Genomic DNA, 27,029 nt, shown 5'->3' on the forward strand with positions numbered 1-27,029 from the left:
GCTGGGGGTGGGGGGGAGAAAGAAAAAATTCCACTTGCTGACGACAGGCCAGAAAATTTCATCAGAGCGGCCACCCAACCTTTGTCAAAGTTCTTGCCTTGAAGCTCCTTGCAAAATCTTTGACTGCCTAGGGAAAGAGGGAAACACACCTAACAACCCCTCCCCAGGTCTGTTTTTTTCCAGGTTATCTGAATTTGGGGAAATTGCTCTTTTCGGGCATGGTCAAAGTCTCAGAAAGCGAAAGGCTTCTGGAGATAAAAAGAGAGGGAAACGGGTGCCTGTCCCGGGAGATAAATACTATGGGTTAGTTTTACCCAGATTAGACCTACTGAAATTAATGGTCTCAAGTTTGCCAATGTCCATTAAGTTTAATGTGTTTACTCAAAGGAGGGTTAATGTTAGATACAGCTCAATAAATACAGCTCTCAATCCCCTGCTACCACCCAGCAATATGTTTACTGACAGTTTGAAATTGCAAATCCTTAAAACAGCACAAGAGAGTAAGATCCAGGAGACAGAAAGAGATCATGGCTGAAATCCTAACCATGCATACATAAATGTCCCATTGAATTGAATGGAGCGTAACTCACAGGTTAAGTGAAGTTAGGCTTGCAGACAAACTCTGGAAGGGGCCCTTACGTCAGGAATCAGTAGAAGGGGGCTATTCATTGAGGAATGAATAGAAAAGTAATTCCTGGGGAGGCTACTAGGAGGTTCCCTACCTCCCCCAAAAAAATAGAAGGGCCTGCCCAGTTTTGATCTTCGTTTACTGGAGGGGTACTTTTGCAGGCAAGGAAGGAGGTTACTCCAGAGATACCCCTAGAACTAAGGGCTCCAGGCTCCCCACCACCATCCCGAAGGATGATCAGATAGTGGCAAGAAGACCTTCCTTTCAAAATGGGGGTGGGTCACTTTCAGACTTCTATAAGAGGGGCTCTGCAATACCCAATATAAAAGCCAGCCAGGAAACTACAACTAATCCAGAATGCGACAGCTAGACTGGTGACTGGGAGCAGCCGCCGAGACCATATAACACTAGTCTTGAAAGACCTACACTGGCTCCCAGTACGTTTCCGAGCACAATTCAAAGTGCTGGTGCTGACCTTTAAAGCCCTAAACGGCCTCGGTCCAGTATCCCTGAAGGAGCGTCTCCACCTCCATCGTTCTGCCCGGACACTGAGATCCAGCTCCAAGGGCCTTCTGGCGGTTCCCTCGCTGCAAGAAGCCAAGTTACAGGGAACCAGACAGAGGGCCTTCTCAGTAGTGGCACCTGCCCTGTGGAACGCCCTCCCACCAGATGTCAAAGAGAACAACAACTAACAAACTTTTAGAAGACATCTGAAGGCAGCCCTGTTTAGGGAAGCTTTTAATGTTTAATAGGTTATTGTATTTTAGTGTTTTGTTGGAAGCCGCCCAGAGTGACTGGGGAAACCCAGCCAGATTGGCGGGGTATAAATAAACTACTACTACGCACAGTCTGCGATGGGGTGGTTTCAGCCTGACTGCCCCACACTTGGAAAATCGGGATTCAAGACAGGAAAGAGAAGATTTGCCCCCCCTCCCCAAATAGTCTCCCCCTCGCCCCCAATAATCCAAACTCACCCCACTCTGGGTAGCGTTCTCTGTAACAGTGGAAGCAACATCCTACGGATATACACAGTATATATCGCCCTCTTTAGAGGCTTTGCAAAAAGGAATCCCAAACTGGGAGCAAAGCACGCATGGAAAGGGGTAACCCCTCCTTGTTCCTTAATTTGGAATGGACCATTCTCTTAGCAATGCGGGGGAGGATATCTGCATTACCCCCCCCCCAGAGAAGAACAACCCATTACGCATTGCTACAAAACATAGCTCCGAAAAGCATTTATTGCTATCTATATTTTCTCAGCAGAGTTCAGCCTCAAATATCCCCAGCTGAAAGTATCTATATTTAGATTCTTCCTTTGCCCCCCCCCAAAGAAAGGCAAGTAGGCTAACCCAATGCTCTTCGGAAAACGGGGAGGGAGCCGCGGGAACCAACCAGAAGGCGGCACCGCAGAGTTCCGACCAATCAGACGCCGGCTTCAAGTTGCAACCTTTAAATGAGAGAAGTAAAAGGGAAACGCAGCAAATATGTCTTAAAGGGGGAATCAGCTAAGAAAGTGGGTGTGGAAATGTGGGGGGCAAACTAAGGAATCTTGCAGCATTTCCAATGCATTCACAAAGAGTTGGATATCGGCCCCAGACCCAGGCAAGCATTTCCCCTTAGTCTGCGGCAGCCGGACCACAGGCAGAAATGCAACTGGTGCAGCTGTCCGTGCTACGAAGATGCATCTAGAGCAGGGGTCAGCAAGCCTTTTCAGCAGGGGGCTGGTCCACCGTCCCTCAGACATTGTGGAGGGCCGGACTATATTTGGGAGAGGGGGAATATGAACGAATTCCCATGCCCCACAAATAACCCAGAGATGCATTTCTAGTAAAAGCACACATTCTACTCATGTAAAAACACACTGATTCCCGGACTGTCCACGGGCCGGATTTAGAAGGCGATTGGCCCGGATCCGGCCCCTGGGCCTTAGTTTGCTTACTGTAATAAACGTAAATCTGCCCTTATTCCCTTATGGGGGACACAAGAGCCCTTACAGAGTCCTTTGCAGGTTCTTCATCGGTCGAAGAACATAACAGAGGCCAACCAGAGAATATTGAGAAGCAAAGCAGCTAGTAAGCCTGATCTTTATTGAACTGTTGTAACAAGGTGCCCCCTTCACACGCAGAAGGAGGAGGACCCAGAACAAAGGTGTGTCCACCCTTATATAGACAATTTATATTGCCCGCCTTGGAGTCCAAGACCACGCCCAGAAACATCATACCTACACCACAGAAGGGGTGTTGCTCAAGACCACCACCCCCAGATACATCATACCTACATCACAGAAAGGGTGGTCTACAGCAGAAATCTGTGTGTGTGGTTTACTTCCTGTTAATGCTTACTTGATTGGATACCCTGGGGAGCCTGGCCAGTCTTTTGTAATGACAAATACTTAGTTCCTGAGCCAGGTCACAGGCTCACCCTATTCATACACAAACATACCCTTAAGACAGGGTTTGTGAACAAAAAGACAATGGGGAGGCTCCCCCACCTCCTCCCACCTTGCAGAAAACACATTTGAAAATGGTTTCAGGGCAGTCCTCCTGTGCTGCTCCAGACATGTGGTCCACACATCTATGTATGCGCTTGGTTGGTACATTTATGAACATTTATTATATATATATAAGACCTTAAATTTTTTATTTCACTACCCATGCAGCCTTTTTCAACCTTGAGTCCTCAGATGTTTTTGGCCTACAACTGCCATCATCCCTGACCACTGGACCTGTGAGCTAGGGATCATGGGAGTTGTAGGCCAAAAACATCTGGGGTTGAGAACCACTGATAGAGAGAAGTGCTTTCTCTGTGGGATATCTGCCTGGTATTGCTGAAGAACATAAAAAGAGCCCTGCTGGATCAGGCCAAAGGCCCATCCAATCCAGCATCCTGTTCTCACTGTGGCCAACCAGATAGATGCCCAAAGGGAAGCCTGAGAGCCTTCTCTCTTCCTGTGATCTTCAGCAACTACAGTGCAGTTGGGTCAAGAGCTCTTGAGTCATCATGGGCAGGTTCTACCTTCTGTTAAGAAAGGTGCCAGGGGCCTTGAAATATTAGTTGCTGGGAATCACAAGCAGGGCTGCTAGTGGTGATGGCTATGTTCTACCTTCTCTGCCATTGTTGGCAGCGTGCCTCTTGCAATAAAACTGGGGTTGGCTTTTGCAGCCCAACTCCCCATCAAGGGACTTCGGGTCCCCTGAGGTCTGATCTGATATCAGTCAGAGATACAAATGGAGAAAGCAAGGCAAGCTGTTGATCTTTATTGGCCTCTTGCAACAGAGTCCCCCCCCCCCTTACAAGAAGGTGAGGAGCCCAGAACAAAAGCATGTTAAAAATTCCAAACCCTCCAATAGTACCCTGGGTCTTTAAAGCCCTAGACCCAGGCTGCAAACACCTAAAAGGCCACCTCCTTCCCTACAGAGCCTTCTGGGTGCTGAAATCAGCAGAGGGGGCCCCTCTTGGTAGTTCCTCTGCCCTCAGAAGCTCAGGGGGGTGGCCAGCCCAGGAGAGGGCATTCTCGGTGGCACCTTCTGAATTGTGGAACTCCACAGAGGTCCATCAGGTACTTTCATTATGCAGCTTTTGTTGTACTCTGAAGACACATTTCTTTGCCCTGGCCTTTTGACACATGAGATGTGTTTTCGGAACACAGCCCATTATTTGTTTTAACCATTGTTAATGCTGAATTAGGGGCGCGGGTGGCGCTGTGGTCTAAACCACAGAGCCTAGGACTTGCCGATCAGAAGGTCGGCGGTTCGAATCCCTGCGAAGGGGTGAGCTCCCGTTGCTCGGTCCCTGCTCCTGCCAACCTAGTAGTACAAAAGCATGTCAAAGTGCAAGTAGATAAAGAGGTACCGCTCCAGTGGGAAGGTAAACGGCATTTCCGTGCACTGCTCTGGTTCGCCAGAAGTGGCTTAGTCATGCTGGCCCCATGACCCGGAAGCTGTACGCCGGCTCCCTCGGCCAGTAAAGCGAGATGAGCGCTTGCAACCCCGGAGTTGTCCACAACTGGACCTAACGGTCAGGGGTCCCTTTACGTTTAATGCTGAATTTTAAGGTTGTTCTAGCCCACCCTGGGGACCTGTTGGCAAAGGGCAGGTAATAATATTTTCAAGAAATGTGTTTTTTTAAAAAAACTAATTCTGTTTTAAATGAGGTAGTAGAGGCTGAGCAACAAGAAAAGGTGCTCTCGGCACACAGATCTATCCAGACAGACCATTATCAGCATTACCTTGAAGTGAGCTATTATTAGCATTCTAAGGCTATAAGTAGAAAACAGGGGTAACAGAACACCGCATGATCAATGGGCCTGCTGGAAGTACCAGGAGAAAGTTATATGCAAGTTTCACTTAAAGAAAAGAAAAAAGCCTGATGCCACAGTGAGGGACTGAATACAAGAGGCTTGACGCGGGTGGCACTGTGGCCTCTTGGGCTTGCTGATCGGAAGGTCGCAGTTCAAATCCGTGCAACAGGGTGAGCTCCCGTTCCTCTGTCCCAGCTTCTGCCAGTCTAGAAGTTTGAAAGCACACTAGTGCAAGTAGATAAATAGGTACCGCTGCAGCGGGAAGGTAAATGGCGTTTCCGTGCGCTCTGGCTTCCATCATGGTGTTTTGTGACCCGGAAAGCTGTCTGTGGACAAAAGCCAGCTCGCTTGGCCTGAAAGTGAGATGAGCGCCACAACCCCTTAGTCTCCTTGGGCTTGACTTAACCATCCAGGGGTCCTTTACCTTTTTACCTTACAAGAAGCTTGAGGGAGAATTTTTGCAGGATCCTGAGCTCATAAGGGGCAGGTCTTCACAGGCTTCACTTAAGTTGGAAAGAGTTGGTGCGGATCAGTCACTACCAACCTGGTGCCCTCCTGGTGCTTTGAACTGTAATTCCCATCAGCACTGGTTGGGGCTGATGGGAGAATTAGTCCAAAACACTTACAAGGCACCAGGTTGTGCAACACAGAAGATTAACTACAGCCTTGTTCTGTAGCAGCAGCATGGGCTTGCTACTACTTGCAGTGTGGAACACTCCATTCCAGGTTCTTGCCAGCCTTACAGTCTTCCAGGACACTCCATTCCATCCCCCAACTTTCTGCTCCCTACTCCCCAAACAGGCACTCAGTGTTCTCAGCATGCTCAGTCTTCATTGGGCTAAATTAAGGGTGGGGAACCTCAGGTCCAGGAGCTGAATGAGATCCAAGCCTCAAGCCAAACCATCCCCCAACTCCAACCCTGCTCTATAGCCACTTCCTTGAGAGCTTTTGGACGCGGGTGGTGCTATGGGTTAAATCAAAGAGACTAGGACTTGCCGATCAGAAGGTGGGCAGTTCGAATCCCCGTGACGGGGTGAGCTGCCGTTGCTCGGTCCCTGCTCCTGCCACCCTAGCAGTTGGGAAGCACGTCAAAGTGCAAGTAGATAAATAGGTACCGCTCCGGCGGGAAGGTAAACAGCATTTCCGTGCGCTGCTCTGGTTCGCCAGAAGCGGCTTAGTCATGCTGGCCACATGACCCGGAAGCTGTACGCCGGCTCCCTCAGCTAATAAAGCGAGATGAGCTCCGCAACCCCAGAGTTGGCCACGACTGGACCAAATGGTCAGGGGTCCCTTTACCTTTTTACCTTTACCTGAGAGCTTCTGCCTGGAAAAAGGAGGGTGTGTGTATGAGAGGGACATGCAAACCTGATTTCTGCCTGGATGAAATGTAACAAAAGGGGGTAGTCACATCCACTGCCCCACCCATTCTGCTGCCCAGCCCCGCAGAAAAAGATAGACACACACGAAACTTTCAATAACCAGGAAGTTTGGCGTTTATTGTAAGGGTTTTTTTTTCCTTTTAAACAAAGAATTACCAGAACCCGTTTTCCCCACCAACAAGCTTCAGGTACATCCCTGATTCACAGAGAAGCCCGTTTGGTATGTGAAAGAAAGGGAAGGGAAGGGGAGGAGAGAGATTATTCAAAACCAAAACATTTGCTAGAAAGAACTTGAGAAATGAAGGATGAACCATGTTTCAGAGCTCCTCTCCTAGAAGCAGGACCAGCAGCACAGGGAGGTTCAAGCAGAGATGGACGGGATTCGTGGGTGTGCTTCCTTTTCCAAAAGAGGAAAAGTCCCCACAGTGCTTTGGGACATCAGATTGGATGTGTAAGGTGGGAGCTTTTTGGCACTCATGAATGCATGGCAACAATCCGCTTGGAGCATGGAAGTGCCAGGATGCTCACACAATTTTTGGGTGCCCTATCCAAAATGAAAGTTTCTGAACCATCAATGAAACACAGGCTCATGTGAGGCTGTGCTACAGATGAGGAACAGGGAAATCCCACTTTGATGGGTGGCGGGAGGCATGTGCTTCTGGAGTAAGCTTAAGAAATGGTTAACCCTTGGACCTTTCTCCCAATTAGAGCAGAAATACATTACATCTGGTTATCCCCACTCCCTTAAAATGCTAATATACAGAATATAAAGCACAATATGTACAACAACACAGTAAACAGTTTCTTTCCCCATCCCACACTCGTTAAGTAGTCAGGTTTTTTTGCGGTTGGAAAGGAAATACTTCAGCAACTTCAGTCATAAAGAGAAAGGCGGCAGCAGCGGGGTTAATCCAAATTACCCTTTTTGGCCCCAAAATTGAGCCACCTTAAAAAAATAAAATAAAAAACCACAGGATACCAGCATTTGGAGGTCGTTATAAATTTCTTATAGCTTATACATTCCTTATAGCGGAAGTCATAAAACAATCTATGCCCACATTACTACTCACAAACTTCTCTGCTGCATTATTATTTTTTAGGCAACAGTGCAAATTCAGAATTTGCAAGGGGACAGAGGGGCCTTGTGGTCCCTTTGCTGGAGGAACATCAGCCATCAGTTGCAAACAAAAAACCAACAAGCAAACCAAGAATACCCAAGCCCTTGTACCTAAGTTTCTGCAAGACAGCCAGCCGAGCAGCTATTTTGCACCATGCAATTCCTATGACACCACCTGCCAAGATCAACAGGGCCTCCATTTTAGAACTTACCTTGCCTAATAAAGTGCAGTTTGTGGATTTCTAAAAGCAGCTCTGCAAGATACATTCACAAAAAAGTTACCAGCTTACAGAAGTTTTTAGTAGTCCGCCTGTCTTCTCACAACACATCCCCTATGTCACTCATTTAGGGGCCTAAGGTGGAAAAAAATAAGGCCTCTGCTTTGGTACAGCTTTTTATCTGCAACTAATTATACACATGACAGGTTACCTACAAGCCTGTTGGAGCTATGAAGGGTGTGAAATGCTAATAAGCTCTTTGAAAATAGCAAAAACACCAACCCAAACGTTTGTGTCTCCACTTCTTCAGAACAGGAGAGGCTATATAACAAAGGATGGCTGAAATCTCCAAACCAGACACAAATGCTGAGAATCGCCATCTTTAAAGCAGGCTGCTTAAAAAGTGGTCTTGCCTTGGCTCTCCTGCCAAGATGGATCAAGGCCTTTCCTTTTCTACATCTCTCACAAAGAGTCAGAGTCAGCAAAGGATGAACGCACAGAGCTTGGCCGACAGAAGCTTGAATCATCTATGAATTATCTGGAAAACTGGTCTGAAAACCTACCAGGAGGGGAAAGTTGAGTTTGTGCTATTGACCATCTGGAGCAGCAAACAGTCTGCAGCAGCATGACTGTGTTTTGAAACCTGCATCCTCTTCTAGTCTGCTTCTGAGAGAGACACAACGATCAAGTGATCTGTTGTGGAAACTCTGGCACGGACACATGACATGAATGTTGCAAAGGCTAGAATGGCTCTCTCATCAATTTATGCTCAATGTGTTTTAAGGGATGGAGGAGCCAATACAAGGCAGAATGACTCCTGCATACACCAGGAGCATGCCTAGGGCTATGGAGGGAAATCCATACAATCATTTTTGCAGGCAGAAGCACCTTCCAGAAACTATCTGCTTGTTGCTGCAGATATTGTTGGAAACAAAGGCAGACAACATCTTCGCTATTATTAATCTTCCATCCAGAGTACTGGCTGGGCAAATCAGCTAGTTATATTTTTGCTACTGTGAAAATTTGGGAAATTGAACTTTGCTGTTTTTGACCACCAAGCCAAGCTGCAATAGGTAGCAAAGTGCTAAGTCAGGTACAACCTTCCTAAAACTCTGAATCCTTTTTGTGAGTACAATCGACCTTGGCCAACTCAAAAATGAAGTGGTGAGAGGATAAAGCGCCCCCCCCCCAAGGTTCCCATCATTCAGATTCAAATTTGCTACAACCACCCTTCTGATACATTTTGAGTATGTGAGCTAGCCAGGAATGGTGCTGAGTACAGGAATCCTTTGGGTTGGCGCCAAATCAGTTTTACTCAGAGTAGAAGAAGAGGAGGAGGAGTTTGGATTTGATATCCCGCCTTTCACTCCCTTTAAGGAGTCTCAAAGCTAACATTCTCCTTTCCCTTCCTCCCCCACAACAAACACCCTGTGAGGTGAGTGGGGCTGAGAGACTTCAAAGAAGTGTGACTGGCCCAAGGTCACCCAGCAGCTGCATGTGGAGGAGCGGAAACGCGAACCCGGTTCCCCAGATTACAAGACTACCACTCCTAACCACTACACCACGCTGGCTCTCAGTAGACCCACTGAGTTCATGTCCATTATCTTCATGCAGAACTAGCATTAGATAAAGCCTCTTGAGATTTGAGTGTTACTTCATGTTATGCAGAAAACTGATTTTGACCCATTTCTTTGTGTGTATGTGTGTGTTTGTGTACATTTGTGTACACACAAGCACACAAATAATTCAGATTGAATAATAATAATAATAATAATAATAATAATAATAATAATAATAATGCCACATCCTTACCTCTATTTCAGTTCCCACATGGGGAAATCTAGAAGGGTTTGTTTCTTGAATAATGCATGTGGAGCGACTGACAGGACAGGACGTTTGCTCTCTGTTTTCCCTCTAGTGAGAGGCAAAAACCTTGGAGAGTCCCGACTGAAGGATGGTGAGCATGTTTTTCAGCTATTGCAGTTTGTTACATGGCTTCCCCCAAATGCTGCCAAACAACGGTTATGATGTCTGAACTTAACACCTTTAAAAATACAGCATCCCCTTTGAAGAGTACACATTTAAGCTAAGTGAATTTCATTAGAGGGTGGTTTTCCTTTTTGTCCTTGGCATTCATCTTCAAAGCAGCTTTGCATACTTGTTCACTGCCTGAGCCAAGATGTAGTAATAAAACACTGGGAATAATTCAACATTATTGTTCTTTGGACATTTTTTCTAAAACAACAACAACATGCATCCATAAAGCAGGCACAAGGCCCGTCTATTGAATTCACTTTTTCTTTTTACAAACCTAGTTTGCTTAGGAATCTTGACAGATCTTCATCCTCTCACTAACAAGTAAAGGAAATTAGCCGGCTTAAAAAATCCCTTAAAAACCCACAAGAAAATAAGATTCCCACCCCCACTCCCACCCAATTGTAATTCATTTTTTTAAAAAGTGTCAATATGACACTGCCTCAAGAATAGAAAATAAAGTATTTACAGCTTTACAGAAAGGGGGGGGGACGAAGTCATTACAATTCACGTCCAGCATTTTCACATTTTTTTTCCTGACAAGCTTTAAATCTGGTTGCTACGGACGGACAAGACTAAATGCAAATCTAGAGGTGCCACTGTCTACTAAAGCCAGCAGCACTGGCTGAAAGAAATGCAATATGAAGGAAACTGTACTGTTAAGGGACTGATCCATTCGCGAACTCACCCTGATGCCCCCTCAGATATAATAAAACCTCATATTCAAAATGTGAAGAGAAATTCTTAAATGCAGGTTGCATATGATAAAAAAGATACCAACCACCACCTTAACCACTACTATTCTGTTCTATCATTATTCTTACACAGGTAATCCCCACCTACCTCTAACACATACAAAGAATAATAATTGCTTACTTGAGTACCCACCTAGTCATTACAAAATGAACCATTTTGTTGATGCCCTCCGTGTTGACCAGTGAAACCTCATTCCCCTACCCACTTCTACAACCATACAAGAACCAGTTTCCCCTGTCCATGCCTACCCACTACACTCTACCTTGAGCATGCCAGCCATTAAAAGCAAACACATTGACACATGCTCTTAAAGTTTAAAACACACCCCTCCCCCCAAAGAAGATTAGCAGCAACGAAGTTGGATGGCCTTAAGTAAAAACCGCTCAAATTCTCAGTTTCAGAAATAGTAAATCCTACAATTTCTGGGCAACTGAAGTTTAGCAGGTACGCATACAACCTGCACTCAGGAGCTGCCAGATTGGGTAGACGGGTCTCCCAGTGTCTGGAGAAACTGCAGAGCGAAAGAGCCAACATTCAATGCTGGCTTCGGGACCCTGAGATGCTATTTATGAAAGTGCCAAGGCCCAACCCTTTGGAAAGGACAGGGCTGCTGGTCTCCCCTCCACCCCCCCCCAAAAAAGCTGCAAAACTCACAGTCAGAAAAGGGTACAGCTTTGGATAGAAATGGGGGTGAAAAGAATAAGGGCTTAGGAATGAGATTCCTTTTCCAAAGCAGAGAGAGAAAGCGATGAAGCGCTTGACCAAAAGTTGCAAAAACAAGCTTTTTAAGGGTCGCTAAGCAATGGGGCATAAAGCTACTAACCAGAAGCAGCAAACTTGAGTTTCAAGCAGCAAATCAGGACGAACACAAAGTGTCCCTTTTTATATTGCATCTCCCACTCCCCCCCCCCTTTTTTTTGCATGGATGGGAATATAGTAAAGCTCCCCTTCTGAAGCCAAATACTTCCCCACCCAGGAGTGTCTCTCACACATGACAGACATGTTCATCTGCCTAGGCGCCAGCCATCACCTTCAGCAACCCAAAGCAGCAGCCAATTGGACAAGAAAGCACTCCGGAGACAGAGGGGGAAGGAGCCCATCAGCCACACAACAGCTTTTACTAGCGGTTGATCTGTAGGCGTGAGGGGAGAGGTTTCGTCTTCTAGGCATTTTGTATCATTAAGAAGCATTTTTCAGGAGAGATAAATATCTGACACCCACCCACCCACAGCAGCTTTGCCAGAAGGGTGATTGTGCCACCAAATCTGGGCAGCATAAAATGATACCATGTTGGCAAAGAGCTACTCTTTTGTTCTGGATAACAGCAAGTGATCTGGACCAAGAAGATGCTGGTTCATGGCACCAACCCCAGCTGACTATCTGGCAAAAAACGTCAGGTGCTTGTGTTTAAGCCACCAAAGGATGGAGTGGGGGGGCTAGTCTCACTTGCCTTTTCAGAAAAGCAAAGCACGTGACAGTTATACCTTAGTGTCAGACAATACAATACTGTACTCTTGATTTTTTTTTAAAAAATCCACATCTTGTAATACTTATTTTCAGTGTACCTGAAATACAGTGGTACCTCGGGTTACATACGCTTCAGGTTACAGACTCCGCTAACCCAGAAATAGTACCTCGGGTTAAGAACTTTGCTTCAGGATGAGAACAGAAATCGTGCTGCGGCGGCACGGCGGCAGCAGGAGGCCCCATTAGCTAAAATGGTGCTTCAGGTTAAGAACAGTTTCAGGTTAAGAACGGACCTCTGGAACGAATCAAGTACTTTACCCGAGGTACCACTGTACAGGTGCAGCACCCGACATGCTTCAAGACATCTAAAGCTGTGTTCCTTGCTAAGGGGTCTTGGGAAAGGTAATGCCACTCACCCTATAATTTAGTTAACACTGATTCTGAGGATGGTGTGGAAAGCTATCACGCTCCAAGCTTCCGAGAGCAGCACAAAAATGCAGTCCTTCCTCAACAGTAACTTTTGGAGAGGAAATCATTTGATGGCTAAAGTACAAATGAAGGGGGAGGGTGAAGAAAAGAGGGAGGGAAGGGAGAAAGTTTGGAACCAAAGGATCACTGGGAGCAGATGCAGCAGTAGGAAGCTCCCTTGGCCAAAACAAGCTCCACAAACAAGTAAAGGTGTGCAAAGTGAATGCTCAGCTTCCTTCCCAACAGGAGACAGAGAAGCCCAGCAGTGACCTAACATTCCATACAAATAAGGCGAACGCTTTGCTTGCTTGTTTTTGCATAGTAATTAAAAAACAGTGTTATTCCCACCCCATCAGACTTTTGCTATTCTTGCCTTGCCACCAAGCTTCTAATAGAGTTCTGGACCTCAGCAGAAAAGGTGTTGTGCAGGTCTCTGAAAGGATTCTCTCAAGCCACAATTCACATCCCTTCTAACTGCATGAGCCAAGAGCAGGTGTCATTAAAGGGCTAAGATTGGGAGGGGAGGACACTTTCAATCCTGTGCACGCAAGACACTTGTCCTCATTGCTGCTCAATGGTGTGATATTTGCTACTTAGTTGCCACGGGGCCTGCTCTGCCAATTTGCCCAGCACTTCAGTCCAGTGCTAAACTTCCATACCAATTCATTCTTCTGCTACCAGAAGCTTATTTAGAATCATCATTTTTATATAAAAAGCACTATGATATTCCAGTGGAGCTCAAAGTGGCTCAGCTTGGGGCAAAGGCACAATTAAAATACCATATACACATACTTTTTCTTACAGAACTCCACATCTGTCATTTGTAGAACAGTATAAATGTTTTTTTACAGCACCAAATCCTTGGATGGGGTGGGAAAAAATACTAGATCAAGTCCTTGGCACCCCCAAGGCTAGGGGCTTTGAAGTCTCTGATCTCTCTGCATTTGTGAAATCTCTTCTTTTTCTGGGTTTTCTTTTTCTTCTCTCCTTGCGCCAGAACCTTCTGGTTATTTATCAGCTGACCATGGGCTCAACGTCTGCTTCTCTGTCAAATTCATCCTGAATTTCATCCGTGTTTCCTGAGTCGCTGCTGGCTACCGAACTGGGAGACGGGGAATTTCTGCTGACAAAGAAAAGGGGAGAGAGAGGAAGAGTGTGGTTAGGTCCATCCTCTTAATAAGCCGTCTTTCCATGTTAAACAGCGGCAAAAGCATGTTCAACTTACATGGATGTAAAGTAGGGAAGTACTGGCTCCCCAGAATGCAAAGGGCAATATGTTTGCTGCATTCCAGGCATCAACAGTTTTATAGCGACATGTAAAACCCTTCGCAGACATTGCAAAAGGTGAGATGACAAATGGAGCAGACAGCACCCTAGTGCTCTGGACCACTGGGTGCCATGAAGTATCTGTCGTACTTAAACAGTATTGCTGTTAAACTGGATTTTCAAGGTAAACAGTTACATCTTGGGGCTTGCTGTGTTTGGTACTTTCAGCGAAACCAGACACCTCAGAACAGCTAGTCTTAGATTATTGAGTCCCTCCCAATACCTCTGAACGAAAGCTCTCCATCACCATCCCACTTGGGCAAATAAAAGTTATCAGGTGTGGGTTCTGTGTTACCTTTCGGCAGAGCCTTTAATGAGCCGCCGGCAAGTCTCCATTTGCACATCCAGGCCCCGTTTCATGCTGCACATTTCCATGTACTCGTGGAGGTGGCGATTCATGTCACTCTTGGCCGTGGCAAGCTCAAGCTGCACAGAAGGAGAGGGCCAAGTCAAGTCATGCAAAGAATGAGAACTACCTTGTGCCCTCCCTGCCCATTTTGATGGAATGTCAATTTATTACCACTAGCTAGGCTGCTAATGGAAGTGAGCGTCACTATTTATAAAGGAGGCAATAAGCTACCTCCTCATTTTTCTTGACAAAGTTCTGAGCTTATGATATACCGGTACATAAATTCCAAAAGATTCAAGGCAAAGAAGTATCTCTTCACCAATAACATACACAAGCCCTCTCAAGCTGCACCCAACTCTTCCCTGTTTTGGCAATCTGAAGAAGTGTGCATGCACATGAAAGCTCATACCAATAACTAACTTAGTTGGTCCCTAAGGTGCTACTGGAAGGATTTTTTTTATTTTGTTTTGACTACGGCAGACCAACACGGCTACCTAACTGTGACTAGAACCTTTATTTCCTATTACCTTCTGTCATTCTGCCCACCCCAGAAAACCTTGCCCACCTTATTTCTCTTCTCATGTCCAATTCAACCACGCAAAGCCCTCATTAGCAAAAAGAGATGGAGAAGGTAACTGCCTCGAAAGTTACCCCTCAGCAATAAGGCGAAAGCCTGACCATTTTGATCCATGACCAGCCTGTGGCTGCTCATCAGATTTAATCATTTGCTGCTGTTAATTAAACACAACAAGGCCACACAGACAAACAATTCTTAGGCTCCTCGTTCCTTACCTCAATCTGTCCTATCGTTTCTTGGTATTCTTTGTCCCTCGTTTTGAAGAAAGATTCGGTTTCATGGATCAAGTTGCCCAAGTTTTCCTCTTGCTATAAAATAAAGAAAATCAGGAAGAGGTGAGCAAGGAATTCTGTCACCCAGAACCAGCCAAAGAGCCAGGTAATACTGTAGATCCTATCCAGCTCAGTATTGTCTACAATGACTTGCAGTGGCTCTCCAAGATTTCAGGCCCTACCTGGAGATGCTCCAGATTGAACCTAGGACCTTCTCCATGCATTTAGTGTATTTAGTGTATTATGGTAACATTCAAGATCATCTGTTCTAAGATAGTGTCCACTTGACAGAATTCAGCCTAGCAGAGCTTTACAGACAGAAGCCTGCAGTGCAGAAAAATGGTTCAGTTCTGGCTCCGTCTGGGGAGCTAGAGGCCTGGAGAGAGGGAGTTGCAGCACTCTGTGCTCAGCTCCCTGAGTCAATTAGCCTTTTATTCCCGATCTCGATCTACAAGGCAAATCTACCCTTTCGTTGTGTAATTTTCAGTTAGAAGGGATTTAAGCCTCTTAAAACCTTTAGAGCTGCAGCATGCTAGGCCTGAACTCTGTAATACTCCACTGATAGCTATACTTCTAACACTCAGGCACATGGTTATATGCAAATAATCTGTCACTTAATTCCAGCCCATCACTAAAACTGCTTTATCGCCCTGGCAGTTGCAGCTCACTAGAAAGGCGCCTTCACAAACGTATGCCACATTTTGCAACTGTAGCACTTTGGTGTAATCTCTCACTGTGCACACCACCACAGTTCACAAAATGGAAAGGAACAACTTAGCATGCGCTCCTGGCAGTCAGTATAAGGTGGATTGCTGAGGAGATGTGGCTGCTGCAGTGGCTTTCTAGCCAAGGAGATAAAGCTTCCTACCTCCCACCATCACCACCCTCTATCATGTTACTGAGAAAGGGAGGAATGGAGGTACACTGAGAATCTGACCATGAAAGGTCAGAGCTCTCCCAGTGTCAAGGCACTCAAGGCTCAAATGCATCATCAGAAAGGGACATCAGAAAGGTTTCCGAGCAGTACGTCTCCCAGTACGTTTCCGAGCACAATTTAAAGTGTTAAAGCCCTAAACGGCCTCGGTCCAGTATATCTGAAGGAGCGTCTCCACCCCCATCGTTCTACCCGGACACTGAGGTCCAGCACCGAGGGCCTTCTGGCGGTTCCCTCACTGTGAGAAGCTAAGTTACAGGCAGAGGGTCTCCTCGGTAGTGGCGCCCTCCCTGTGGAACGCCCTCCCACCAGACGTCAAAGAGAACAACTACCAGACTTTTAGAAGACATCTGAAGGCAGCCCTGTTTAGGGAAGCTTTTAATGTTTGATGTATTACAGTATTTTAATATTTTTTGGGAAGCCGCCCAGAGTGGCTGGGGAAGCCCAGCCAGATGGGCGGGGGATGTGTGTATATATATATATATATATATATATATATATATATATATATATATAAATATTATTATTATTATTATTATTATTATTACACCCATTAAACACAGAAACTTTTCCCTACAGACTTTATTGGGCAACAGGGGCAGGATTCTGTTGCTCTACCCAAACAGTTCAGCAAGCACCAATGGAATAAGCAGCTCAAGGCTCTTCTGAACCAGGCATCCTAAAAAGAGAATTTGCAAACCAGTTGACTTGATGCCCTTGGAGAAAGATGTCTAGGCCACTCCATCATTCCCGTCCTCTCATTTTAGCTTAGTGTTTCTGATATATGTCAGCTAAATCAAAGTCCCATTCATTAAAAACTAGTAAGACTTTGCTAACTGCGCCTAGCCTGCTTCCTTTGTGACTAACTTCCTGTGCTGCTATGTTTCCTGTGTTTCAATCTCTCTGTTGTTGGCTTAAAAAAAAATTGTTAAAATATTATCAGATATACAACAAGCCTACATTTTTAATTCCAAAGCTTGGCCAGCTTCCTGTGAAGTCCCTTCTCACTTTGCTCCAATGTTTAAGCGACTTCAGCTTTATTTCTCCAATATGGGACAAATCAAAATCAATTTCTACAGAATCACCAAGTGCCTATCAGTTTAAGAAATTTATGCTATGTTCCAGAAATTGTCAGCCACTTGTAATAATTTAACATAGTAAAAATAAAGATTCTTAAAATCACAATAGTGCTCTTGAGTCCTATATGACCTCATAGCCCCATGTTACTATAGTTGAAGAGAGATAAGTTAAGAGTTGCCTCCCCTCCTCCCCATTTTCTTTTTTACAAACACCACCATTATCATTTAATGAGACCTTGAGTGCCTGGCAACCAGTCACAAACATCATTTACAAACAGCCACTGCCTACAGAAAGAGCATGTGATGGAAGGTTCAAGCCACCAGATCATGCGGTAACAGGAGGCTCCGCATGAAAAAGCACTGCCATGTGATTCCAGAAACACAGCACAAAACTTAAGAATCCCCAGCAGAAAACCACATTAGTTTCTGGAGTTGTAGCCAATGCTAGACCCATTTAACTTGGTAGCCATGACAAACCTGGGTTCCATTAATTTCCAAGGGTCTGCTCTGAGTAGGCCCAATGTAATGAGTATTATTAATTAATTAATTAATTAATTAAATTTCTATACTGACCCTCGTACGCAGATCTCAGGGCAGGTTCACAACATAAAAATACAATATAATAGGCCTGTGTGGTGCAGTAGAGTGTTAGACTAAGACAGAGCTTTCCAAACTGTGTGTTGTGACAAGTTAGTGTGTCTGCTGCAATGTGTAGGTGTGTCGGCAAATGCTCCCCACGCTCCTGGGGAGGTCTCCCCGACCTGGTCTTTGAGGCTGGCGGTGGGGGAAAGCAGCGCTTCCCCCCACCAGCCCCAAAGAGCAGGTCAAAAGGAACCTGAAGCCTCCGGAGCCCAGAGGGAACTCCCGCTGCGCTCCGGAGGCTTTGGGTGAATGCACCTTGAACACACCTTGTTTTAGAGGGGAAGAACAATAAAAAAAAATATTTCCTGTTCTCCCCCCTCCTATGGTCCGGTGCGTCCTATAGAGCGAAAAATATGGTAATACAGTACATGTGTGTTGAGATGGTGGGGAGCTGAAGGTGGGTGGAGAAAATATAAAAATGTAGCCAACACTATGACAAAGCTTTAAACTCCATGTTGGTTTTTTCCTGCACAATCAAAGGAGCCTCAACAACACAACTTCAGGTGCCGACCAAAAACAATCGCCTGTCAATTATACAGCAGCAAGTAAACCAATCTTTGCAAAAGTGGCCATTTTTATTCTCCAGCAGAGAGGATGTGCCAAATTCTAACACAATGGAGGCTTTTGAAAATTTGGATTTATGTTATTGATAATAAAAAATCATTACTTTTTAAAACCCTTCCAGAAATCAGTCACAACCTTACTTCTGAAGAAGCTAGAGACCCATCTCACAAAGAGCCCAGATCCAAAACTCACCTCTCCCTGGAGCTCGATTGATGGGTTACAGTTGGTGAAGTCTTCCCAGAGGAGCAAAGTATCCTCATTCTCCTCCCACGTCAAACTGTCACAGTCATCATCAAAATCGAAGGTTTCACGCCTGACAGGGAAATACATATACATATATTTTCATTAAAAATCCTTGTAATCCTTCTTCAAAACAAGCTTAGGAGACGGTATTAGCGCTAGAACACACACATAAAGGCACAGGATTTTGATGTGGCTATCTCGCCCTCTGCTGAAAAGAGGCTCCGCATCTGCCTTTTATTCTGCTGCAGGATAGACAGACTTGAAATTCCAAGCTAATCTTAGTGTGACAGTTCAGCTGTTCCCCTCCAGGTGGTGCTGCACATCAAAACAACAGTCCAGAGCTTTACACAATGGTTCTAGTGTCCGAATTGAAAAGATTTCTGCCCACCACTAACAAAAGATACAAAATGCCCAAGACGTACACATGTAATTAAAAAGTCATGCTTTAAAGCAGTGAAAGGATGGGCAGTTTCACTAACCACCTATGATCATTGCTCTGTGCTGCTTTAGTTTCATATGCCATACAACAGGGGACGGCAAAAAGTTTTAGCCGCAGGCCGGTCCACTGTCCCTCAGACCTTGTGGCGGACTGGCACGGGGGGGGGGCAAGTAGTCCTCCTCCTCACCCCCCCCCCCACACAGCCGCTGCACTTACCTTCCCTGGCCACTGCTGCTTCTCGTGGGTAGGCAATGTGAGCTCATCCGCTCCGCTCTCTGGCCCACAGGAGCACCAGGGCGGCAGCAGAGGAGGGAAGATGAGTGGCGCAAAAGGGCTGGCTCCGGAGAGGGGCTGCTTAAAATGGTGCTCAGCCAGCTCAGCCCAGCCCCCTTCCTCCTCTAGGCAGGGCGAGGAGAAGCCAGGAGGGAGGGAGGGAGGAGGCGCCGCCGCAGTGTGTGTGAGTGAGGGGGGGGGAAATGGAATGGCACGCGGGGGGGGGGATGGCGCAGCCCGAACGAACAGAATCCCCACACCAATCCACGGACAGTCTGCAGGCCAGATCCTGAAGGCAATTGGGCCTGATCCGGCCCGCGGGCCTTAGTTTGCCAACCCCTGACGTACAACAACCATTACTAGAAACTGGGGGCCCCTGGTGGTTTCATCACTAATCCTGCCCCCTCCCTAGATTCTCTGCACCCAATTTTGAAATCTCCAGGGGATAGAGCTGAATGTGGGAGCTGCACAGCGAATGAGGAGTCCCAGAAGCTCATTTAGCTCTGATGTCTAAATTGGAAGCGGTTTTATACACAGTCTGACTGTCGATCTACTTAGATCAGTACTGTCTGAATAGATGGGTGGCAGGAGTTCTACACCGTACCAAGCAAGACTCTTTTCCCAGTTCTACCTGGGGATGCCAAGAAGTGAATGTAGTGACTTCTGCAGTAAAGCAGGTGCTTTGCAAGGACCTTTAAACTACAGACCTGTAAGCAGTTAAATGCCGTACAAATGAAGTAATGCAACAGCTCTGATCATTAAGTAAGCAAACATTACTAAGGCAGTTCCAGGGAACACATCACATCAAAACTGATGCCTTTTATGGGACCAATTTGGGCTAGCCGAAGGAACACAATCAGGCTTGAGAAGTTACATCTAGTCAAGGTCACAAGGCAGTGATGCCTGAATTTTCAGCTAAAAACTACCAGGATGAAACTTTGAAAAGATTTTACACTGGCTTCTTTTAAAGAATTGCCTGAGAGGGGGCTGCTTGATCCCATCCTCCTGGAATCTTGTGGCTACTCTGCTGAGCTCCACAATGGCAGACATTTTTGTCTCCTGAGTTCATTTCCTTCCCAGCAGAGCATATATAAAGCAGGAAGTCGAGGTCAACACTTCATCTTATGACGAATGGATTCAAAACTTGGCAATGGACTGGAAGAGGCAGCGTGGGAGCACATGCCAGCTTCTAAAATCGGCCAAGCCTCCCTGTTTAAAACTACTGCTTGCCTTCAGCTGCATTTATTTTGCAACCATGGCTATTTGTATAATCTGAATAATTTGAACCCTCTTACGAAAAGACACAGCACTAATGCAGTTGTTGTTCCTTAGGGGTTTTAGAAGGGATCTCTTTTCACTTCCAACAATGCAATCGACTGGTCTATTAAGTGTATAGTCAGAACTGTCAACCCTGTCCACAGTGTTTAAACCCAAAACATTACTTGCAGAGTGTCCCAAAGAATCAGCCCTCAGTAAGCCACATTCAAAATAAACTGCAGGATTCCTGGGTGGGCTTGCAGACGCAGGGGTTGTACTCCATCACTGCCATAGTCCAGGCATGTAGCATTTTAAGAGTAAAGGTGCGCAGCAAAAGCTGATGTTGGCTCATGCCATTCAAAATAAGAGCTGGAACAAATCCCATGTCCCAAAAACATACCACAGGGGTGGGGCTCCTACATAAGGCGCATGGAATGAATGAGAGCTGCTAACTGCAGATCCTTCTGAGGGAGAGTGCATACGCACAATGGCCTGGAAATTCTGCTTCTTGAAAGAGGCAAAGTGTTTAAAAGCATTGGCTCTATAAAAACAGCCATAAAGACCAGCATTATGACTACTAAGCAAGAGTTTCACTTGGGGACATAATTTCTGAGTGACGAAGACTCTTATCTTTTATTGGCATTTAAGAAGAGGACTGCTGGGTGAAGTCATGATGGATTCCAGTAACGGTATGTATAAGCTAGCCAATCCTGCCTAGCTCATTTTCAGCAAGCTTCCCTCCCACTGGATAAGAAGGGTTGCTTAGACAGCAGGGCATGCAGTGCAATGTAGGCTGTCCCAAAGTGTGTGTTGTGATGCCCCTGCGTTAGGGTTGCACTTACAGCAAAAGGCTGCAGGCCCTCCTGTCAGCAAGTCTTGCTCAGGGGATCTATATGCAGAATTTCAGATACCTGTATTTTCAGGTATCTGAAATTCTGCATACAGATCCCCACCCTTTTCATTTTCTTTTTGAAAACCAAGCTGTTTCTGGCCATGATGACTGCAAAGCATACAACTGGAAGTGTGTAGGCAATTACCACCGAGATCTCAAGATGTGGCAGGGAGTGAAAAGCTAATATTTCCAGCGGACAGGCTTGAGTGCCCTGCACTCCTTGTTACCCTCCCTGTGATATGAAGACTCTATCTTAGCTGTATTTAGAACAGAGCTAGGGAACCTGATGTCCTCCAGATGTGGTTGAACTACCACTCCCATCTTTCTATGATGACTGGGGCTGATGGGAGCTGGAGTCCAACATCTGGAAAGCACTTGGTTCCCCATCTGTGCTTTAAAAGATTAGATATAATCATGGAGGATAGGTCTAGCAACAGGTATTAGCTAGGACAGCTATCTGGAACCTCCAGGTTCTGGAAGCAGTGGCCCTCTAGTTACCAGTTCCTGGGGGACAAATTGGCTAGGGATTCCTGGCTTTGAGTATTGCTTGTGGATTTTCCCAGAGGCAACTGGCTAGCCAACAAGAGAAGCAGGATGCTGGAATAGATGGGCACTTGGTCTGCTCTGGCAAGGTTACTCTTATGTTCTTCCAGCAGAAACAAAATTATGCAAAACAAGCAGATCTATGCGAGTTCTCTGATTTGCATGATTAAAAGCTACAAAATCCTACTTGCCTCAGTGAAGAACAGAAACTACCTCGAAGCCACATTTTGGTGTCATCTCCCCCCTTCAAAGGGCCACAGCCAAAAGGATGCAAAGACATTCCCCAGCCTCTGAAATACTCACAGCTGATTAAACATCCTCTTCATTTCATCCGTGATGTTCAGAGAACAACTGACTTCATCATCCGAAAATCGGGCATTGTCTGGATCCTGCTCAGAGAGGTCATCATCCGACACGAGTTTCCGCTCTTTCTTCTTGGAAGCCACCTGAATTGGAGAGAAGGGCAGTGACTAGAGCTGTTGCGCCAAGAAGGGGCAGAGATAAAGGAGAGGTATGAGGTGGGGGAAAACATTGTGAGCCATCAGCCACCCCCACCCCACTTCCAATGGTTTGAGTGAGCAAGTGACAGCTGACACAGATTCATTAAATCGCAAGTGTTACAGGTGGCAGAACACACAGCACAGGGAAGCAGATTGAGACAGCACGCGGCAAAAAAGCAAGCTGCTAGACAGGCCATGCCTCAGTGGCACAGCCATTTGGGCTACAGTCGGCCATGCGAAGGCTAGGAGGATGACGCACAAGCGGTTGGAGATGCTCAAGGTGACAAGCTGGAGAGCAACAGGCACCCCTTGGCGGTCCCCTGCCTGGCCTCAGCTAACAGTGACAAGGGGGGACTAGGCTGTGCCATACAGCTAGGAAGAAGAACCCCGAGTCCTGCACCATCTTCCACCTAGAAGAAGAGCTAGTCAGGCACCAGTTTTGACAGGAAAACAGAATGAAATTGGAGGAAGGAGCTTGGAAACACAAAGAAATTTCATTTCAAATATCCATCCACCATCAACAAAAGTGGATCACAGCTAACAAACAGAGTTATAATCGGTAAGCATATATGAGTGAACTGATTCCTTAGTACGACTCTGGGATGGTTTTATGAATTTTGTTTTATTAGTTTAAGGTTGTATGGGACAGTGTGCTCCTTGGGATTTAATAATGGATAGCAGAATAATCAGGGGCATAAATACTAAGAGGAGGGGCAGGGTGCCCTGTGGTGATGGCCTGTCTCCTACTCCCTGGACCAAAACTTACTTGTGGATGGAGGTTTTCACAGCTGCCTACACACTTGCAATGCTCTCCTTCATGACAGCTAACTGTTTGTTTTCTCCTAGAGTTCTCACAGGGTCAGAAAAAATTATCTGATTTTTATTTTATAAGGAACATAAAAGCCAAGTGGGACATCGTAATGCATTTTTGTGGTGTCTCAAGAGGACCAGCAGACACACAAGCTTGCTCTTATGATTTATCTGAAGACTTCTCAAGAGATTGAGGTCTTAATGTTGCTGTGTGAGACCCAAGGCCTGGTGACACCTGTGCAGACCTTTGTAGATGCAAGAACACAACTCCCTGCTTCAGTTAGATTATTCCCAACATGGGAACAGAGCACATGAAACTGGGGTGTTCTCTACAGAGGCTTGTCAGCTGGTCCCATGATTTATAGTGGGAATCCTGAACAGCAACTCCGAATCCAAAACACAGCTCCATCTCTCTCTGGCACAGCCATGTTCTCCACAGGACAGGACGGAGCCTAATCACCTGGAATATCTTGGAAACGTCTTCAGAGTTGCGCTGCTGCGCTACATCACACAGTTTGGCTGTGATATCGATTCGTCGGCAGATGTCCATGTCCACCTTCATGGCTTTTTCTTGGATCTTTGTGTCCAGGTCTGTCATAGGCTGCAGGAAGGACAGCAGTGGATTATCTTCCATTAATACAGTTCAGAAGATAAGAAGGAGATGACCTACAGTATCTCCATCAATGCAGTTCACGCCAGCCTCCATATTAAATGCTGCCTGGTTTCCAGGCATGCTAAACATCCAAGGGACAGGAGCATTTGGGGTAGGTAGTCAAGTCACTGCAAGTTGAACACTGATTTCTAACAAAGGCAAATGTTCAAGGAAGGTTACGGTTTAAACAAACTGTCAACCCAAAGCCTAACATTTGCAATGATATTTATTTTATGGAATGTACATGGAAAAACCTATTCCAGAAGTCCCTCACATGATGTGTGGGATGCAGGTTCTGTTTTATGTAGAAAGGTAGATAGTACTTCATGTCAGAAAATTCACCTAGCTACTTCACACTAAAAATAGTTTCTCTTACAGGACAATGATATCATTGAATTCCAACATCTTTCAAGAACTTACAAGATGAAACCTGGCACATGATATATGCCCCCAGAAAGTAATGAGCATTTAAAAAAACTACAACCTAAAATATTTAATTCTAGGAGAAAAGGGACCTTCCAAATTTTCTAATCTTGTTCAGATTTTCACTTCCTAGGTTTGTTTGTGTATATATATTGTTTTGCTGCTCATTATTTGCAGTTCTGAGCTCCTTTAGAAGGAAGAGCAGCACAGAAATGTATGAAATTCAGTGGCTATAAATGGAGGAGCATTTCCCAAATATTCTGTAACTGTGCTTTTTGCACTACATAACCCTTAAAAATCAACACACACGTCTTTCTAGAGAAAAGCATCTAGTTTCTTAAAAAAAATAAAAAATCCAAATCTGACCAAAGCGAAATATTTATTCCACATACAATACTGATAAGGACAATGTTTTATACCTCATACCCTTCCACTATGAAAATGTCTCTTAAGCAATCATTTCTTATCTTGCACTACTCTCCATGAAATTCTGCAGCTTCTGCTATCTACACAAGATGTACATTTTTCTGTATTCCCTCACCCTTAGTTAAGACTGTGCTCTGGCTGGACTGCTGCTCTCTGCACACACTAAGGGTATTTATTTTAAACTATTAAGTTTTAACAGTCCATAACTGCGCCACCTATAAATTACAAAGATAAAAGAATTATGCCCTGCATGTTTACATCATGAAAGTTACAAGGTATGTAAACTCAACTGAGATCCTGCCAACCTTTTTACAGTTCTGCTGCCCTAGAGCCACTTTGTGGAGCACAATGACACATCCACACTTGGCCGAAAGAATGGATTTCCCTCATAAAAAGCAGACTGCAAATACTTGTGTCCATTGACATTTTCTTTGGAGTCTGACTTTCAGAACCACAATATGCAGCAACAGGTTCTCTCCCCCCCCCCCCCGCCCACGGTTTTTATAAGGAGACAGGGCAACATGCTTCTGATATGTCCCAGAGCAATGTTTGAAGTTCCTAACTGAAAACAATACTACAGAGGGGAGTGGAGAGAGAGAGAAAAGAGGAGGGCTGGGGTAGCTCTGCTGTTGAGCCAGGAGATAAATGTGAGCAAGGCCTTAAAGCGAAAAGTGTGGCTTTTCTTCATGTGAACTAGAATCTTTGAGCACTCAGTTCCCTACATCAGCTAAATAGTTGTCACATAAATGAGGCTTGTCATGCTTTCTACCTGTTCTGATTGTCAGGTCACACTTTTGACAATTCAAGTTTCCAAAGCAGGAAACTGCTCCCTGAAACGACTCCCTAAAATGGCATTCACAGTTCTAAATATGCACACAGTTTACTCAATATGCTAAAATGGCAGGCTTGAAACTAAGTGACCCAGCAAAGTAGATCTGAACTGGAGTTTCTGAAATCATTTTGGTTATATGAAACTGAAAGGAGTATTTTTAGCATTGGCACCTGCATGGTGCTTCTTGAAACCTGCACATAATGGGAAAGCCTAAACCCTTTAAAGAACATTATTTCCAGAGGTTGCAGCACTGGAAGGGTGGGGGGAAGTACCCAGCACTTCTAGCTGGTGTGAAGCCATCGGGGAACACTCAGGGTTGTGTGATAAGCAGCAAGTTAAATGCATCTACACAGACCAGACAGGAAGCAGGGAGAGGACAAGGGAATTGGTCTGATGCATTAGATCATACAAGGCAGCCATAATACTAACTGCAAGCAGCACTTACTGAAATCATAACTTTTTCATTAATGAAGCTATGAAGATGACTCCCCCCCTTTAAACCTGGTGCAACTCAGCCTGCCAGGGTACTTACATCACTCATCAGACCCTTGAAGACAACAAGTTCAGCTTTCAGTCTCTCAATCTTCTCATTTAACTCTTCTTGGAGGGCTTCGGCTTCTTGTGCCTCCTAGAGGACAAATGGTACAAATAAATGTGGTGCAGAAGGAAAGGCACAAGTTCAGACACAAAGCTCTAAAGAAAGAATCAAATACAGATCAGGAAGCTAATTTCAGTTTGCTCCTATCTTGTGGATCAGCCTCACTAACTCCCAGGTAAGCCATGGAGTGGAAAACGACATGTGGCCCTCTGGGTCCTCACAGTGCTATCTCAGATGCCTCAAATACTGTAATAAACACTATCTCTGGATGTTGGAAGGTTAACAATGTGAATTAGATCTACATAAATAGCTGTGACCATCTTAGCTGCTAATGAAAAGCTATGCCATTATGTAACCCACACCTCTGGACTGCCAGCTTTATTGATTTATCAGATTTCCAATGCATCCTTCACCGTAACACCCTAGAGTGAGTTACAACAATTGAAAATACAATAGAAAAACAAATCAAATTATTACAATTATAAAACTGTTCAAAATGCAACAGAACAATATAAATTCAGTAAAAGAGGTGGGTCTCACAAAACAAAATGTCTTAATGATCAAATACTTGGATTATGATATGCATCTTCAGCATACGACAAAAGCTGTACAATTAAGATACTTAGATGCACCTCTGTGGGGAAGGAGTTCTACAATTTAGGGGCCACCACAGAGAAAGCCCTATCTCAGACTACCACTGAGGATGGTGGAGTTATCAAGAACCCCTGTCACACCCCACAGTTCTTAACACCTGAGAAGGCTAGCAGAGATGAAGACAGTTTTTCAGATATTTGGGGCCTACATCCTTTAGAATAACGAAGCTGTACTTCTATTGCTGAAGTGCCGCTGGATACCAGGAATCGAAGTCCTCTTTATAAAAAAATAAAATCAGAGTTCTTTATTATCCTGTAGTACAATTTACAGAAGAGCAGCTGTGAACTAGTATCCCATTTAGGGTCTGATTTTTTACAAATGAAGTGATACACACACCTGGTCATTAATTCCAGGCAGTCCCTAACCCCAGGCCACAG

General features: G+C 45.3%; 2 protein-coding genes and 1 long non-coding RNA gene across 4 annotated transcripts in view; 1 reads left to right on the forward strand and 2 right to left on the reverse strand.

The window, feature by feature from the left end:
• ALDH4A1 (aldehyde dehydrogenase 4 family member A1) overlaps nt 1-1,996 on the reverse strand; it is a 33,429-nt gene extending 31,433 nt beyond the window's left edge. Inside the window, exon 1 of the mRNA XM_083454035.1 lies at nt 1,603-1,996. Coding sequence (XP_083310161.1) covers nt 1,603-1,643 — 41 coding nt within the window. The 5' untranslated portion in view covers nt 1,644-1,996. The remainder of the gene's footprint in view (nt 1-1,602) is intronic.
• The window catches only part of LOC310683961, an 82,732-nt gene extending 70,046 nt beyond the window's left edge, over nt 1-12,686 (forward strand). Inside the window, exon 2 of the long non-coding RNA XR_014514593.1 lies at nt 12,223-12,686. This is a non-coding gene — a long non-coding RNA (uncharacterized lncRNA). The remainder of the gene's footprint in view (nt 1-12,222) is intronic.
• Nucleotides 6,398-27,029, reverse strand: part of IFFO2 (intermediate filament family orphan 2) — a gene marked incomplete at its 5' end in the record, with an annotated part of 45,096 nt that continues 24,464 nt past the window's right edge. Inside the window, 7 exons of one of the 2 annotated variants that reach the window (XM_083454043.1) lie at nt 6,398-13,487; nt 13,989-14,119; nt 14,835-14,927; nt 18,303-18,423; nt 22,061-22,203; nt 23,528-23,668; nt 25,933-26,028. In XM_083454043.1, the coding sequence (XP_083310169.1) occupies nt 13,382-13,487; nt 13,989-14,119; nt 14,835-14,927; nt 18,303-18,423; nt 22,061-22,203; nt 23,528-23,668; nt 25,933-26,028 (831 nt within the window). In that variant the 3' untranslated portion in view covers nt 6,398-13,381. Of the gene's footprint in view, nt 13,491-13,988; nt 14,120-14,834; nt 14,928-18,302; nt 18,424-22,060; nt 22,204-23,527; nt 23,669-25,932; nt 26,029-27,029 lie in introns of both variants that reach the window. The other variant, XM_083454042.1, reaches the window with a different exon arrangement.

The sequence above is a fragment of the Podarcis tiliguerta genome (genome assembly GCF_965153285.1).
Source record: "Podarcis tiliguerta genome assembly, chromosome: 8".
In the NCBI taxonomy this organism is placed as follows: domain Eukaryota; kingdom Metazoa; phylum Chordata; class Lepidosauria; order Squamata; family Lacertidae; genus Podarcis; species Podarcis tiliguerta.